General features: G+C 42.8%; 1 protein-coding gene across 1 annotated transcript in view; it reads right to left on the bottom strand.

The window, feature by feature from the left end:
* T265_02612 (hypothetical protein) overlaps window positions 1–15,134 on the bottom strand; it is a gene marked incomplete at both ends in the record, with an annotated part of 96,161 nt that extends 81,027 nt beyond the window's left edge. Inside the window, 14 exons of the mRNA XM_009166910.1 lie at window positions 333–452; window positions 2,675–2,719; window positions 4,197–4,259; window positions 5,372–5,425; window positions 5,526–5,702; window positions 6,043–6,105; window positions 6,506–6,541; window positions 7,466–7,588; window positions 7,681–7,743; window positions 7,793–7,837; window positions 8,423–8,557; window positions 10,406–10,571; window positions 12,335–12,463; window positions 14,889–15,134. Of these exons, the coding sequence (XP_009165174.1) occupies window positions 333–452; window positions 2,675–2,719; window positions 4,197–4,259; window positions 5,372–5,425; window positions 5,526–5,702; window positions 6,043–6,105; window positions 6,506–6,541; window positions 7,466–7,588; window positions 7,681–7,743; window positions 7,793–7,837; window positions 8,423–8,557; window positions 10,406–10,571; window positions 12,335–12,463; window positions 14,889–14,908 (1,239 nt within the window). The remainder of the gene's footprint in view (window positions 1–332; window positions 453–2,674; window positions 2,720–4,196; window positions 4,260–5,371; window positions 5,426–5,525; window positions 5,703–6,042; window positions 6,106–6,505; window positions 6,542–7,465; window positions 7,589–7,680; window positions 7,744–7,792; window positions 7,838–8,422; window positions 8,558–10,405; window positions 10,572–12,334; window positions 12,464–14,888) is intronic.
* Window positions 15,135–18,800: the final 3,666 nt, after the last annotated feature.

Here is an 18,800-nt window from a genome sequence, read left to right as displayed (position 1 = left end):
GACTGTATTTTTTCTGTTGTCCATCGAGGTCCGTCCGTCATAGACCAAAGCCATTTTATCATGAAGGCAACTGAACTGGAGGAAGGAGATTTGCTCGCTTTAAAATTCTCCTGCTCTCTGTTAGTCCCAAATCTTTCATCTATGCAAGGTTTTGATCAACAACTCAAGTTCGCCGTTACTAGCCGTTATTCTATAAGTCCGTCGGGCAGCACGGAGTTCAGTCTCACAACAAATACATCACCTGATCCAACCAGTGCAACAAACAGACAGCACCCTGGCCTGTTAAGTAAAACATCGATGTGACCTTTGGTGAGGTTACAAAGATCACTTACGCCTGGGGGGCCGGGTTTTCCCTTGGACCCTCGTTGTCCGTCTCTACCATGGGCACCACGATCTCCTTTAGCACCAGGACCTCCAGGCCCACCTGGTGGACCATCAACTCCTGACTCACCCTGAAAAGTATAATGATAAATTTAGAAATTTGAGAAAGTTGCAGTGGTAAACGGCAACGTGAAGATCAAACACGCGTGTTGTTGATGGGAGCATAGTTATGGTAAGCCTGATTCAGCAAGGTGTTATACCAGTTTTCATCTCTCTGTTTAGACACGCAGCACAGCGTGAACGGACGACCAGTCCACGCTGTTACAAGACAGACAGTTTGTGCACGAAACGTTGCTTTAGTCACTCACCTACCTTTAGGTGAATAGCATAGAAACAAAAGGCTACGCTCCGTGTCCCTCCAAAGATTGAGGTATGTAGTGTCGGTTGCTGAAACAGTAATATAACATTCGAAAGTCTCTGTACAGTCCACTAGCGGTTTCGAACTTCCTGGGGCTTAGGTGGGCCTACTAACAGCTATGTTTATTCATATTGGTAGTGAAAGGAGATTTAGACATGTTCAATTGAGATTTTGTCTTTTCAGTGAATCCAGTCTATACTGAAAGGCTGATAAACGCTCTACAGTTGCTTCATCCTTATGGGGAATCATCAGCCGGGCGCATTTCACGAAACTGCAGACAGTCTCGAACCCGCGACATCCAGGCCAATAAAATGGCGAACAGCAGCCGACTGGCTGTGTGATTAACTCACACTCAGACAGGATATTACACCACTGATCTTTCAATCATGGGATGCACATTAGGTGGTAGCATGTGTTGACTGGCTCGAGCAACGACTTCTCATGTGGGAGTTTCTTTCGCTGGCTGAATTTTCTTCTTCCTCCAAGTTACTTATAGATTGTTGGTAGTATGAGGAGATTTGGAAGATTTCGTTTTGCAAGCGCTTATTGATTTTTTTATACATAGATTGGCTTCATTTACAAAGCAAAATCTCCACTTTTATCCATTTTCAAAGTAATTTCGAATGAATGTTGTTCTAACTCGGCTGTGGTCGTACATGACCATTGTCTTAACCTGCAGCAATTTTTACAGTGGATCTTCGGAATGGTTTAGGTGATAGGGCAGTCCAAAGCAAACAGACTCTTCCCTTTTATTTTTGACTTGCTTTCGAGTTACTAGACAAATTTTATGGCATCCAGTTTCCCCAACCATCGACCCACCACATTATCCCCACATTTTGCGACGAAAAGCCAGTGAAAGTTCCAGAGTGACATTCGTCCACATCGACGACTATATGCATAACGGTTGTACCTACCGGTTGTGTGGATTACTAATCTCTTAACTGGGTACACACAGGTATTCTGCCATCAGGCTTCTTGAACATTCTGAGCTATCAAGCTGCTGCTCTGGGCACATCTTGGTAATCACTGGTACTGTCAGTGCGTTTTATAACTGGACAGTGTTGTAGTCACATAAAGAATCAAGGCAGGTCGATGAATGCCACGCGAATTACGCCATGCGGTCCCCTGTAAAACTCGAGTCCTTGCAAGGACATCTCCTCGTTGCATATTTTAAAAAAATAATAATTCGAATAACGGACCACTAAGCTTTTTGTCAATCTTCTTTTATTTACGACACAAACAATGTGCTTAGCCAACCAACAAAGGAGTAAATCAATATTCATCCCACGTTCGTCGCCTCAGAAGTACATAACCATAACTGTGACAATGTACTATTATAAATCTCTAGATAATGTAAAATTTAGCACAAAAGTTTGCATTCTATAATTAGTCAAACCTACGTAAGATTGATAAATGTGCTGGGGTACTTGTCGTCCACAGGCATATCCAAAAACCGACTGTTCTAGCCACCTGCACTTTCTGTGAGCGAATTCAGCAGATGGTGACTTTTTCGGGTAAACAGCTGATCATTCGTTTTTCTCCTCAGCGGCAGTAAAAAACACAACTACCATTCGGGAAAAAAGCTATACGAATTGGATAGGTAAAAAGCTGGAAAATTTCCTTGGTTAACAATTATTTGACTGTCTCTATCACCTTGGGAAACGGTGGTTTCAGGTTGTACCAACCTGTCGTTCCAAAAGGTCGAAATGGCTTACTGCAAAGTCTTATGTCTGCTTGCAGTTGTAGACGTTTGAAGCTAATTTGAAAATGGATCAAAGTTTACGCAAAAAAGGTGTGCCCGAGAGAGGATGTCTGGATGTAGATAACAGCATTTCTGATGATGACTATTACCGGAAGCCACCAACATTTTTTCTTTGTCGGCTTTCGAACGAGCGAAAGAATAGTCAGTGTAGCGGATCACAAGCAAAAACGTACCATTTCACCCGGTGGACCAGGATCTCCATCCTCTCCGGGGTCACCCTAGAATAGAAACAAAACAAACGAAGTGCCATACAGAGGAAATTCCGAAGCCAACTCGCACTACATATACCGCAACGTTACTGCTAGGTAATTGGTAACGAGGAGAAAACAAAGTTTTTCATTTTGCGAACTATGTATACAGTATGGCGGACCAATGCACTTGTTTACACTCCAGCTGACGTTCACCATACGAACTACTGTAGGTCAGTACACATTGTTTTTTCCAACTGCCTATGCTGTTTTTGGGGGTTCTTTATTGTTGCTTAATGTTGCATCTCATCATGTGGCTTTACTTTATGGCTGCTGATTTCTTGACGTATGTGAATGCCATCTAATCCCAGTGAAAAGCAAGGAGTAAGCTGTTTCTAAAGCACAAATAGGTGGATGATCATTGAAAAGCACATTAGTGCCCAAATGGTTTCCGGAAATTCCAGTTAGTTGACGATCTAGCGTTCAAGGGAGTAGAATGATGTCAATAAAGTGTGCGACATTGAATACCAAATGCTGCAACAGAGAAAAACAAACACCCCGGTGTTCACCACTTTTCCAGGGAGAGTGATATTAGACAGTCAAACAACGGTGTTTAGGATGAACGAAATCAGTTTACCAACTACAGTGGCGTAACGGTTAAATTGCATTTCATGTAGAGAAAGACCCTATGATTATTTGACATAACCCACACTCAGAGTTTAATGAATTGAATCTCAGTCACTCGCATCTATGAACAGATCGCAAATAATCCGATATGTGTCCATATTCTATTTGCGGCTCTATATTCTCCACTCAGCGCATGGTTCTTGCTCAACGGTCAAGCCAACCGGACGTATAAAATAGAAAACAATTTAACCAGCTGTGGCACTCTTTCGGTGCATTGCCGTTATGTCACTTGAAGAAAGCACGAGGACTGGGGTAATGCCAGGTTGCCCAAGCCTAGACAGGAGTAGTCGAGATGCCGGAGTTGGGTTCGAATCACGGAAATTCTGTACGTCAGTCATTGAGCTACCTCGAGGACTAACGATTACTACTAGTTCATCAGCCTAGCAGTCCAGCAGAATGAAATCCTGATGATTTAGTTTATGCCATGAGAAAAGCAAGGCTACGCCATCAAAGTGCAGCATTGTACGTACGGGAAAGTCAATGAGCAAGATGAGAAAGATCTCCGTTCCACACACCCAAATGACTGTCTGGTCCCCATTGAGATGACATCTCAACGAGAAAAACGTTGCCTTCTAAAGCCTAGCGTTCTCTCCTGTGTAAATGGTTTATACTTCGGCTAAAAGTGAACGCGACATGCCAGGAAGATAGTGGATTCTAATGTGGAGTAGGACTGGACGTTGCCTAACAAGTTATTTAAATTGAATTTACCAAAGATGTGTCACTGTTCAACTAAGTACTCTGATCTTTACATCCGAGAAAAGAATTGGAACTAACAAATGTAAAATACTGCGCACATTCGAGGAATACTGAACTAACTTACCGGTAGACCTTCGTCGCCGGGACGTCCTTTTTCACCCTTCACCCCGGTGGTGCCTTCATAGCCCTGAAAACGGTTAAAAAAAACGAGATCTCATCGTTTTCGTAAGGACCAGGGAGTGTATTGTAGAAAAAATAGCTTAACGAAAGCCAGATGTTGATTCGGTCAAATATAGGTGAGCCAGATAGGCTGAGTTTACTTAATGTCGACATTCAATGTGTAATCAAATAAAACGGCAAATTTGTGATTAGCGACTCAAATTCATCTCAGCCATATACAACTCTGCCAGATGTCACACCATATACTGGTGTTTCCCTTAGGCTACCAGGATGATTCTAACAAGACTGACAACTTTCTTAACAAGAACGGTGAAACAAGGCAGTGTCATTCTCGGCAGGATTGAATCAGTAATCGCTATGCTTTTCCAAGGCTAATGCCAAAACCGATTCCCAAAAATTTTACTTGCACTATATGTATTAAGTAAACGACTTTCCTGCCTTCGGGAAGAGTCTCAATAGTAGCTTGTTTCCATCTAATCAGCACCGTTCAATTGAAGGAGGAATGCGGAGATAAATCCAACACTTAGGTCTCTTCAAATTATACCAAATCTAGATTCAGTAATTTTTGTAATGCACTACCCATAAGGTTGCTGAAAATTCGTCAGCAACTTTATGAGTAGTGCGTTACAAATACACATGTATCGCGATATCTCGAATACCGTAGCGACTGAAACATGAAGCGGCCTAGTGCAGCACATTCACTTGCCTGGAAACATCACAAACGAGAGATTCAGCTTGGTTCCAGGTGAGTCTCTCGAAAAACCAGATTAGTTTGCTGGATTCAGGAATGCTTTCATATTAGGCTACATTACTTTCTAAACTTCGCAACAAGTTCCAAAGGCTGTTTGAAAGCGACGCGTGTTGATTATTTACTTATTCTGTCCGTTTCTTGCCAGGAATTTTTTCTGGAATCCACAATAGGGAGAACAATCCATGTTCCATTAGATTTGACGAACTACGCTAAACTTAATTATATTCAACGCAGATAACAAGTGTAGTCATCACTGTGTTTTAAACGGCTTTGGTGGGACATCTGCGGATCAACATGAAGTTACCCGCCTTCCATCTGTGTTACATGTTGTAGGTTAACAGCCTTAAAGCATACTTAGCGTGACTCACCGCATCTCCAGTCTCCCCAGGTAAACCAGGAAATCCTTTGGGTCCCGTAAAGCCCTAAAATTATAAATAGTAAGACGAATAAATTGGTTTCCGGCCTGTGACACAAATAGTTTACAGAGTCTTTTGTACTCACAAAAAGTTCAAATGTACTCACCACGTCACCTGTGGGGCCCTGAAGAATGCGAAGCAGCTCTTCTTCCGATATCTCGCAATTGTATCCAGGAGGGCCAGGTTGGCCTTTTGGACCGGGGTCTCCCCTGATAACGTTATAATACGTGTAAGTGCCGTTGGGTCCACGAGGCCCAACTTCCCCTGGAATGCCTTGAGAACCCTGAAAAGGGCGACCAACAGATGAACGGTTACAGTGTCGTTCGGGCTACTTAAACAGCGACGCGGATTTCATGACCGGACATCAGGCTTACGGATTGGTTGAAAACAGCCACAGATTTGCCAGCTTTTGCAGAGCTTATCGATCATGACATGCTGCTCTTTATATCATGCTTGTTTTCCATATGTTATTGCGCAGTAATGCTAGTAATGCTTTCAACAATTGACAAACTGGATTTCTGTGCTCACATATTAAAGCCAGAAGTTTCTTGTTCGCTTGTTGCTTACATCGAATTTCTCACAAGCAAGAGCATAAAATTTACTGTTCAAGTAAACTAACTCACTGGTGAACCATCAAATCCGCGCTTTCCAGTCACACCCATTTCACCTTTTTCGCCCACGTCGCCCTTTAAGGGGTTGGTAACAAGTGGAAAAAATATTCTGTTACTTGAGAAAACTATATGCAAAAAGATCAGGCTCATATGAAACGGGATGAAATATCGCAGGTGTACAAAATACGGCATTGAGTAAACGTGGCAGCTAGAAAGTGGTGGTAACAGTAATGGCTGATATTTGGATACTATTTTACACAAAATGCTACTGTTATTAAGGTTTTTTTATCATTTAAATCATGGCTCATCAATTCTACCAGGCTAGTTGTAATGAACTGTCATTGCCAAGAGTGTGTTTAATTACTCAAATCAACTCAATAAGAGAATAAAAAGCAGAGAGGAGAAAACCAATAAAAATAGATTGCTCATGGATTAGCACATTAAACATCTTGCATCTGCTGACATGTGTTCATACCTGCAATCCGACTTCTCCAGGACTTCCGGGCTCGCCCTGAGGATGAAAATTTAAAAAAATTGGAATCACGGGGATGTTTCTTTTCAAATCCGGGAAATGTATCGCATATATGAAGGTACTGCTTTTTCGAAAATGTATCGAAATGTTGGTATCTGAGAGCGGCTGCTAATTTTCAATCAGACAGCTGTTAATCTACTTGCGGAGCCTGGCAGTTAGCTTGCAAATTTTTGTTGGTTCATCGGTGCGTGGTCGGTGATATGCTTTTAACTGAAGTTCGCCAGCCAATTTCCAAATTTGGTGAACAGTTTAACAATCACCCTAATCTCTTGTGCGGTAACTGTGATAAAAGGAATCCAGTGCGCTTAGTCAAAATGGATCGATACGCGTTGTTGGGGATTGTCTGTGTGGATTCAGTCTTGCAGATGAAATGCACCACAAACATACATACATGTCCCGCGACACAAGGAAAGTGGTAATGTGCTAATCACGCAGAAATCTTGGCTCCGTCTCGCCATACGGTGCTTCCTGTTTCACCAAACTACCGGACAGTTTGAGCATTTTTTCTCGAACGGTACGTAAGCCACGTTCACAATTTGTACCCCGAATCGCTCGTTAAGACACGCTTTTGTCACTACTTATTCGGCCTACTGTTGTAGGGCATGCTTTCTTCTTAACCGTACTTTCTCTGTCCACGGACAACTTTGCAAATACCATTTGGAACTTCTAATCTTCATTTTACTGTAGAACCTTCCATCTGGACACAAGTTCAGTTCCTTTTCCTTTTCACATCGTGATACAGCTGGAGAAGTCACACAAATGGTTAGCGAAAATGAGCTGTTCAGTTATGACCAATTCAGGTGTCTGGAAACGGATTTGTCAATACAGAATTTGAAACATAGGCCTACATCAGTAAGTAAGCAGTTGACTAGAAAGAACCACTCTAAAAGGACATTTTCTTACCTTGGCACCTTGTAATCCTTGCCGGGAGTCCCCTGGGAATCCTTTCATGCCTTTCAGTCCCTGCTGGCCAGGATAACCCGGAGATCCGTGAAGCCCTTGTTCACCCTTTGGCCCCAAATCACCCTAAATTATGCAAGCAACAAGAGCACAGTTGAAATGCGTCTGGTCAGTGTGCTTCGCCCAGCTATGTTGAATAAGAGTTAGAACGTACTTACCGTTTCCCCGACGCAACCAGAATCCCCAGGATCTCCTGGTGGTCCTCGAACTCCGGGGTGTCCCTGTTTATACCAACTCAAGTCAGAAAATGGGTCATTTTCTAATACTTACCACCTCTCCGGGTACTCCAGGAATACCTGGAAGTCCAAGTTCCCCCTGATCAGATAAAAGAGAAATGTTATTATAAATTTTGGATTTTTGGGTCTAATGTGCAATTATACTGGAACAGAAACACAACAGAACGTTCTACGGAAACCTGTATAGTTGGACAATTTTCACGAGTTCACCAAAGCCTTTCAAGTTAAGATGGAAACCAGCATGAAGACTTCCAGAACTACGTCATCCGAGTTCAAAATCTATACAAAAGTGAGTCAGTATTCCTGCTCCACCTCACTCCTGTCTAGCCTAAATTTAATAGCTTCGTGGGAAAGGGGGTTTGACAGGACGGCCCCACACAGATCGCCACTGCTGACCAGGAAACCTGAGATGCCGTTTGTTAGTTGAATCATGTCAACATAGTCTAATCCATGTACTATAAGTACAAGTTCGAATATCTAATGTCATGGCGCCCTAAACGATAATACGAACATAAAGTTCTGTTTCTGTTTCATTAGCTTCAATTCTATAGAAGTCGCCTCACATTGCTCGCTTTAATCACCAAGCTGAACTTACAATCAACCATCTCTCTTAGGCCTGTAACGCAAATGGACACAAACAACGATGGAGAAACTGTACGCTTACCGCGATGCCTTTTGGTCCAGGTTTGCCTGTCATCCCTATATGTCCTTTATCGCCCATTTCACCTTGCGTTCCCGGCACGCCAGGTTCTCCCACAGGCCCTTCAGGTCCAAACGAACCCATGGGACCGGGACGTCCCTGAGATAAGAAAGTGTGAAACGGAACCGTGGAGTTCATCGACATGGAATCCTATGGAAATGACCTTGTACTCCCCACACAAATCAGTTTAACTTTAGTCCATGAAGATGAAATAGGGGTTTTCTGAAACCACTCAACTAACAGTGAAATGCTGCTCCAAAAAGTGAAGGCAATGGTGAGAGTTCTTAATAGAGTGGTTTATGTACTGTTGTTCGTTTTCTTATCTTACGTGGACAGAACAATGAATCTGCAATTTCTATATTTGTTCGACTGACACAGCCTAAATATGCTCGATATCAGTTAGCATGGGAGAAGCTTCACTTTTACGCTAAACAATGCATTCCGTCTTACAAGTTCTGACTTCCGCATTCTGCGTCTCCTATATCAATAATTCCAGTTCTCTTATACGCAAACCGTGATGAGCGAAATACTCAACCAGTTTATTGGCCTGATTGTTTTAATCCGGGCAGAGGAAAATTCGAAATGAAATGCATAAAGTTTGAAAGTCTAGACTTATAATTTCACATGCAAGAACCAGATATGTCTAAGCGCGAGTTATCACGCTGTTGATAGGCCGCTCGTAGCTGAACAATCAACTGTTCAACCCGCTAGCCGGCAGGTCGCGGGATGGAAGCTTCGTACTGGACTTTTGTGGGATGTGCACTGCTGATGACTCTCAATAAGGATCAAACAAGCGTACAGTGCTTCTCGGCTTTTCAACTTCACTTACAGAAAGGTGTCTCAATTTGAAGATTACTAGAGCCACTCTCACACAACCACGAAACAAACATCCCTGTCAGGAATTTTCTGTCAAAAAGTTCACTTTAGCCACGTAAATGATGTCACAGGTCACGGTCAGTTTCAAAAACCTTGGAAGAGTATGAAATGCTCTGGTGCAGACGGTCACCTTAAGCTGACCTTGAACATTTTCGCCATCGTAGAAAGTAGAAGGGGGATATGTTGGGTCTTGCAGTGATAGGTCCGCGCACTAACAACACGAAAGAAAAGGCTCGCCTGGTAAAGAGCGACTCAGTTTCGGTTCAGTCAAGTCCCCCTTTTCCTCTAATGATTCATATGCAAGCCTTCTTGTCTGATTCATTTCAACATCTGACCCATCGTGGAAATCACACTAGGGGCTCACTAATGGCACCGACAGATATCAGCTGTTGTCTCACTAGGCAGAAGTGTGGCGAATCACCTGTGAACTTTGGGTGCATGAGCGTAACGGAAGCCAGCGGCTCAGTTGTTCGAGCACCAGTCCTGTGATGGGTAGGTTAGCTGCTTATGTCCACCCCCAGGCGTGTCCTTTTGTACATGCTGCCTGTGCTTGGGCTGGGTATGTCAAGGCTTATGATATTACGTGATCTAGACTAGGAAATTGACGTGTTATGAGGATGTACGAAGACTGCTCAGCGGAGTGTATCAAGGACGCGTACACTTTCAACCTATTCATAAGTCAAACCAATTCACAATTTTGTGCGATCAAGCCACACTGTGGGCGACTTCAACAGGCATCATGTCAGTATAAAAGCTAGCGTTTTACACTATTGAGTGAATTAAAGTAAACTTGAAAACACATTTTCGCGGAGTACGGAAAACGAAATAAGGTATAAGGGAATGGTTTAGATTATTCAAGCGGGTTTCAGGTTATGTATTCTTCCGTCGATTGAACTGTTGAACCTACTTTCTTCACATGTCAGAGACTGTGCGTGTTGCGGAGACCCTTTTGGTGGCGAATCTAGCTGTAAATCTAAGAGAACCTTCTATTCGTATTTCGGTCACTGCCCGTTTGCTAGGTTCAAGCTACTCAGATATCATAAACCAGGGCTACGCGGCCGTGTTACTTACCTCATGGCCCTTGTTACCCAAGCACTGGCACTTGTCTGGTGTACATATGTCAATGCACTTTTCTGGGGAATGTTCCAAGACAGAAAAAAAGATATAATACAGTTGCCGTATGATAGTTGAAAGCGCAAACACGATAGCCAATAAACCTAAACATGGCCACTGAGTACTAGAAAACAGTTTACATGGAAATCGTAGTTTCTAACATTCAATTTCACTTATTAGGAAGCTACCTTTAATTCATAGGATAATCTAACATTTTCCTCTGCTTATTTCAGGAACCCTCTTCCAAGATGCATACAAGAAAAGGACTTGGAAAAATGTAGACTAACATCTTTGGATAGTCCAATTTTGTCAACGCTTGCCCACTTTCCTTTTAGGTCAAATTTGTTCCCGTGCTTCAGATCTAACGATGCTGACTTGAGTGTCATCATTCAGTTAGCTCAGCTGGACCATGTTTTCGTTCAAATTGTGGGCATAACTCCAACAACGTCCTTTTCTTGACATCGGGACAACAGTGGTTAACTCTCTGACTATCGTGCAAGTTCAGTGCAGCTGGTTTACTGAAACTAGCTCAGTAGTGTTTCAGTTCCTGTCAAAATGCAAAACAACGTCTCATGTGTCTCGCGTATAAAATTGCACCTGACCGGAAAGACGATGAAGCGCTGCCTGGGAAGACATTCAGTTGAAGTACCAGTGCGCTTATTCAGGTAGGGGCCGTACACTCAGCAGAAAATTACGATATCTGTTGAATATTAAATACTATATTGAGGGGTTCTCAACCACAGTGGTTACAAGTCAAGCTGATTTCGAATTTTGGGTTGGAAGTGAATCTGTAACATTACTTTAGCCCTGCTTTTGGTAACACTCTTGTCGTTGTAGTCATAGAGAAGTTTCTCTTACAGCTGTAGACAAAATAAGACATTAGCGAAATACACTCATTGGCAAACAAATTTGGTTCTGCGAGAGACTCACCTGGAACCAAGCTGAATCTCTCGTTTGTGATTTTTCCAGGCAAGTGAAAGTGCTGCACCAGGCAGCCTCATGTTTCAGCTGGTACGATATTCGAGATATTGCGATACATGTATATTCTTAATTCACTACTCACAAGGTTGTTGAAAATTCTTCGACAAATTTTCAGCAACCTTATGAGTAGTGCATTACGAAAATAAGACATGTTCACCAGTAATAGGGGTTTATGAAATCTCATATAGTTTATATTACTCTCAATGGGATGTACGCTGTCTGCGGTTGAACTGTTCATTGAGTTTGACAAGTAGGTGTTGAAAATTCTTCACCAATCCGAGCGTCAGCATCAGTGCGCAGTGCCAGTCATGAATTTCGGCTTGGCGATGCGCTCACCAATATCATGCCTTTAGGTACTGAGGTACTGAAGTCCTGTTAACAGCATTCTCTTCAACATCAGGAATCAAAAGTCGCAATGAAAAGGTGGGTGACCACATTACAAGGAAGAAAATTAAATCCTCGATAGCGGAAATGTTTGCAGAGCGACAACAGCCTTTGTCTCTCAGTGACTGTTGCCAAATTTTTATCAGTGTGACTACCACAATGTCCGTCTATCGCGTGAAGCACAGATAATTCAGTATGAAAAATTAATGGAAGTGAAATATTTCCCGTTCATCTATAATATCAATTGGAGAAAAGTGAGCCACTCAAAAAACGGTCGGCTGAAGCCAGATAAAACTGGCAAGCCAACAATGAGAGAAATTAGAATGTGGCACCAGAATGTAATACTGTTCGATGGTGAGAATTATGAATACAACCCAAAAGAATTGAAATAAGCAAGCAATCAACGCGTCCAAGTAGCTCGCCGAATCAAACCCGAGCCAGTTTCAAGACGAGGTATGTATATAATCCGAATGTGTTATACAAACATGAGATAACCGAGTGACTAGCTGCCTGTAGGCTCACTTGTTCACCAACTCACCGATAGCACGGACTGATGGACAACCAATAAGAAGAAGACCACAAATCCGGGGTGAAGGTGGCCGTGCAACCTGGGGGTTGGATGAAAAAAGAAAAAAAGATTTAATGCTTTTGCTGTTGTGGGGATAAAAACAACTTTCACCTAAACAGATAAAAAAAAGGTATAAAATTCCACATCTATCGAAACTTCTTCACCGAAATATGTGGTGCTACGTGCAAGTCTACATAAGGTTTCCAAGGGCTGGCTATATTGCATAGAAGTCCCTCTCATTTGACTTCAGAAGAGAATATGGTACTTCAGTCGTATTTTTCATCCAAGTACTGCGGAGGTTCGTTAGACAAAATAGGCACGGCGTTTAGTTGGAGCTAGGTTAACATGAGTTTCTAGTTTCCGGTACAAAGAGGACTGCGGTCATCGAGAAATACACTCATTTGCAAATCAATTTGGTTTCAGGAGAGACTCAACTGAATCTCTCGCATATAACATTCTTCAACTAATCTTGCAAATGTATTTCTCGAAAAACAATCCAATTTGAGTTCAAGTAGAAAGTAAGGTTGACGGAAACTCGGGGACTGCGCCTACCTGATGAGCCCCAAGAAGGGCGAAACTAGTCGTGGGCTGTCGAAGAATTTCCAGCAACCTTGTGAGTAGTTTCCGTTGTGAAAGGGATCACGGTCACTTTGTGTTTGGAACATGAATTGGCCTCCCAATTTACTATCCGCTCCTAGTTAAAACTAGTCATATCCCATGAATCAGTACATCTCTTGCTGTTCTTTGGACAGAAGAAGAACAAATACGTGCGTCAACAGCCAAATCATGGTAGGAAATTGTCACTAACTGACTTTTGAAGCAGCATGTTGTCACATACTCAACGAAATGGCAGAATTGCGAATAAATCGTTCCTCTCAAGTCCCCATTATTGAAATCTGAGGAATACTTGACAACTGGCTGGTGTTTGTTTGTACTTTCAAACAGCGAATACAAAATCACAAAAGTTTGCTTTCACTTTGTTTCAGGTCACAAAGTTAACCATGTCAATAAAATGTGTGCAACTTTCTTTTAAGAGCTCGAAGCCATCATCAACCTTATATTCCTCCTAAATACATAGGAAACTGTAATTCACGAATGTATGAATCAAACGTTGAGTGATGGGAACTTATCATAACCAGCTGTTAAAAAGTGTTGTCTAAGCCACGGAGATAACTGGACAGAACTATGGTTGCACTAGTAGGATTTCGAGGCCAAACAGAAGTCAGTGCAATGGGAGCACTCACAATCTCGAAGGTCAAAGAGATTTAAGAACAAAGATCAGCAGGAAAGGACATGGCCGAAGTGTAGGTGGACGCTGTGCTGACTAACTGCCCACTCAATATTCAAGTTGTCAAGCTGCAATATGGTTGTAACATCTTACGTCCATCAAAGGAGTCGTGGTAGGAATTTATACAAGGGTTTTCTACATGACGACTCACCTGCTCACGACTCGCCTCACGAAACTATGGATGTTTTGGCGAAATTGTGGTCTCTTTCTAATAAACCAACAGTGGTACTCATTCGACCTTTCCTCTATTTACTTATTTTCTATTTCCATACAATAAAACGAGCTCGAAAGGGCACAACTTCTACTGACTCAGATCTATTTGCAACGATGGAACAATTGTTAGTTGATCGCGTATCAGAATTCCACTCGAAGGGCTTTCATTTGCCAGGTGAACACCTGGAATAACCCGTGTACTTCATGATTCTCTATCATTCCCCTCTAAGTCAGACTGAAAACTATTCACCGCCTTCCATAAAGACTCCGAAGAACGTTAAGTGTATCTGGAACTTGCTGTTCCTACAAACGTTAACAGGCTACAGAATTCACCATACGGTGCGAAAATTGTGGAGATTCTGTACTTTTAACTGGAGCGGCGGATGCTTATTTGAAGGAGTCTGACTGTGTTCCTTCGGAGAAATTGAACTAAGGCCATGGCGACGTTCTCTAATAGCATATTTATCGACCTGACTGTAAGACTGGATTAGCTAGAAATGTCTCCCTGATCAATCAAGTGACCACTTCATCCATCCAGATCTGCTTGTCATATCTGATGGGATGTATGTTTTTTGCGAGATCTGCTGACATCAACCAATACGCACACTTTACTCAGGCTCTGATAACAGAATATATCCACAAGCTCAGAGGTACCCGATGAATAATTAAGGAAACTGACAGCCTCGTAAAAGCTTGTGCGCCATGCACTGTTGTCCCATCAACTCAGATCCAATAAACCTATTCCAGAAGTCTTTCAAACACGAACTCACAAGTTGATCGAGTTTGAGGCCCGATAAGTTTGAGATACCTAGTGCAAGATTAGGAAGAACGTTTGGTGCACATTGTAAGTGGGCTATGAATGCATACTAGATATAGCAATAAAACAACTGATTAGTGATAGTAGTATGATGGAAGATGCAGCCAAACAAACGACTCATCTGGTTTATGTCTTCAGAAGCAATTAATACATAGACACTTCGTTTTAGACTACATGGGATAAAACTTACCTAGAAGGGCGTCGACCCATCTTCAAGGAATTCCTGAAACCGTCCTTGTTCCAGGTCCAATGTATGTTACGTTATCCTATGAGATAGACGATTACTGATGAATGCATTCGCACCGGATAACTGCCCGTCGCAGTATCTCCGCAACTACACGCCACTCGGCTTGTGCCACCGCAATCACAATGAATTCGGATATTCCACAAGACGTGATGTAGATTTAAGTTGGGAACACCGAGGCCCAGGAAATCGTTGGCCTCGCCTTCGCCCTCGCCATTTTTGTCCTGTTCATAACCGGCACAATATCGATCCAGCGTGACGATAGGGGTTGACAAATGCACACGAATGCACACTGGGAAGCACACCCCCAAGGTCTGTGTGGAAATTGATATTCTACCGTGTGCGACATTTGTGTTGCGAGCAAGTAAGCGAGGCTGTCGTTACTCGGCACGCCCAATTGTGCGCGTTTGTGTTCAAGTGGCCTGTTAGACCAGTTAACCAACCAATAATTCGTTCAATTTCACCCTAGGCTGTACACACACACGACATCAAATTACCAAGCACCCAATATGACGCAATTATTACTCCTGCATCGCGTCTGTCAGTTGAAACCATTGGGTTCCAGGAGAAGGGGGTCGCACTTCCCGCTGAGGCACATGAACATCACCAATTAGGGAAAGTCAGTGTGTGCTTGTGTGTGCAGTTTCCGCTATGGTGTGTCGGTCACCTAGCTGAATAAATCTAGGCATGACAACACGGCGTGCGTACATGCACCTGGCTGGTGTGCATGTCGATGAGGCCCCAGGTGTTCTCCACGTCCGCTGATAACATGTGTACGACACTGTTACTACTTAAACAAGCTTTAAAGTATGAAAGCGTGACATTGATTTTTTACGCGAGACTGAGGGAGATTTGTTTGACTGTGTCCCGAACAACTGTAGCAAAGGTAATTAACTGGTCCTCCCTTCGGTTTCTAGATAATCATTTAACAAAAATTTTCGCTAGTGTTTTAACTTCGGAATGTGGCAAACAGTTCCATTTTTAGGAAGAATATGAGCAATTTGTCATCAGTTCTAATGAAAAGACCGGACAAATGCAATAAATTCTCTCGGAATAACTTTTTGTTTTCCGGAATCGAAAAGAAAATTTCCAAATTGCCCTGAAAAAGCTGCCGGTATTATTCCCACCGCGTAACCTTTGTGAGTAACTTGGTGTTTCAAAACAGTCAAAAGCAAATAACTTTAATCTGAGATGGAATTAGACTAGTAAACTAGCTAATGAAAATACAAGAATATCGGCACATATGTAAATAAGGTAGAAACACTGCACGTTCCCAGACAGGTTTCTTGTGCTTAAGACCTGCAATTTCCTCAGTTTTGTTCTTAAATGAAGACTGTTTATCGGCGGTGTAGCCTAAGTTCAGAAGGCACCCAAAACTAGGGCCTTCTGTCCTCTTCAGTATGTCTTACTCCGCATGCCAGAAGACCATCTGTCTCGCACAGCACTTTTCACCCAACCCTGTGTTGAGCAGAAGAGACCTAGAGATGGATAGTGTATGACCTGGCAGTGAAGTATAAATATACGAACCGGAAAACTCTCTCGGGTTGACAACTGTGGCCTCCCTGGGTGGGGACGCCCAGACTCAGTCCATCAATGGTTAATGAAACACTGGCCCAATCACTCAGTCGGTGGCATTCGTGCATCAAAAATGATCACCTTCAGCCCGTAGTTGGCCAGTTCTCCGAATTAACTGATCATGCCATCGCCTCTCATGCTTGACTAAATCTCCCCTGCTCTTCCATTTTCTGGTGACCGAAACTGTGATAAATGGAACCAACGTCCCCTTGGTACATGGTTTATAGCTGACAAACTGAACTAAAGTGAACATCAAATGTGATTAAAAATGTCCGTCACGTAGTCCCTTAAAAAATAGTCTCCAACGGTTTGACTGGATGGCAAAGGTAGTCTGACCAGTCCAAAGCAGCGGGTTTTCAGTTGGGAGCGGTTGAGCATTTTTTCAACCGGCAAATGACTTAACCACGAAAGGAGTTCTATATATAATTTGTTTCGAACAAACTTCCTCTTCAAAGAGGACCATTGGTGTATCCTAACTTGCGTCGAACCGTGCCTGTGCATGTGCTTTCACACATGTACCATCTACGCACCAGTTGAAGCGAGGGTCATTCACTTCCGCAAACGCCTACAGAACATCAGTGTAATTAGAAAGCCAGTGTCTATTAGCAAAGTTATAGAGCTCACTACTAACCCATGACACAGGATTCAAACAAGCCTGGGTGATGTTTTTCATAAAAAAAAACTACTCACAAAGTTGCTGAAAACTCTTCGACAGCCCACGACCGGTTTCGCCCTTCCAATTCGGGCTCATCAGGTAGGCACAGTCCCCGAGTTTCCGTCAACCTTATGATCCACTTGAACCAAAATTGCACTGTTTTCGAGGATTACACTCATTTGCAAATCAATTTGTTTTTCAGGAGAAACTCAACTGAATCTCTCGTTTCATGATATTCTACAACTGAATGTGCTGCACACAGGCCATCTCATGTTTCCGTTGGCACGCTATTCGAGATATCGCAGTATATTTTTAAGTAGAACATAAGGTTGACGGAAACTCAGGGACTGCGCCTACCTGATGAGCCCCAAGAAGGGCGAAACCGGTCGTGGACTGTCGAAGAGTTTTCAGCAAACTTGTGAGTGGTTTTCTTTATGGAAATATACTGCGATATCTCGAATATCGTGTCAACTAAATCATGAGGCGGCACATTCAGTTGTAGAATAGCATAAACGAGAGATTCAGTTGAGTCTCTCATGAAAACCAAATTGATTTGGAAATGAGTGTATTTCTCGAAGCCTGGGTGAAATTTGGTTGAATAATATACATCTTACAAAAGTTTAGAACTACCGGCTTCATCCTTCATCTAGTTCTTATAACGTAATGTCCATGTGGTTGAATGTAGTTTACCTTGCACAAACGGGTGTCGAATGTGTTAGATGCTTGGTGACACCTATTGCTGGGGTAGCAGTGTTTCCTAGCCATGGTTCTATCATAGCACTCGCGTTCAGCTACTAGCGGTTTCCTTGTTCACTGCCCAACCCACCAGGCCTCTGGAATGTCCCATTCTTTTGCACCTTGCAGCCGTTCTCACTATCCAGATGTATGTCTAAACTTTTTTTTGTCTTACTACATTATCGCATATGGTGGACTGGCTTTGTCTGTCACATCGAAAGAAGTCAACGGATCCTCATGCACTCCGGGGGTAGTTTGCAGTTAGCCTGAATGTGATACTGGCTTAAGGATTGTACCCCTGGTGGAAACCGAAAGAATAACACCGGAAGGAAAAGCCATCATTCCTGCAGAACTGGTGGCCCACATGCTTCCATGTTGGATGCGACTGAACAGCTGAGACTCGCAGTGTATGCGAAGGGTAGTCTGATGATCTGAGTCACTCATTCAACACCCTACGCATACACCTATTTTTAGCGGGTGCTAGCCATTAATCAGCTCGGTCTTGACAGAAAGCACAGAAAGCAATGCTGAAGACTTACACGCCTGCTAATTGGGTTCAGTTGTATATGTGCGCAGTACAGTACAGTACAACACAGTAACATACGATACAATGAGGTGCGACAGAATATAACCTAATGCAATACAAGACATGCCAAATACATCTGAAAGAGCAATGAAAACGAACAAGCAAACCAGCAATCAGAATCAGGGACAGTTAATGGTAAATTGCTCATTATACTTCCAGAATACGCACAGCCTGGTGATCAGCGAAACAATCTAAAACTCAACAGATTCAACTGCACGTGAGCAATGTGGCGGCATGCCAACCAAGCCACCGAAGCATCTGTAGATACTTCGAAATGAATCGCGAACCAAACCCATGAAAGGACCTC

This window comes from Opisthorchis viverrini (genome assembly GCF_000715545.1).
Source record: "Opisthorchis viverrini unplaced genomic scaffold opera_v5_33, whole genome shotgun sequence".
In the NCBI taxonomy this organism is placed as follows: domain Eukaryota; kingdom Metazoa; phylum Platyhelminthes; class Trematoda; order Opisthorchiida; family Opisthorchiidae; genus Opisthorchis; species Opisthorchis viverrini.
The sequence above is the reverse complement of the archived record's forward strand: the minus strand, read 5'-3'. Positions and strand labels throughout refer to the sequence as shown.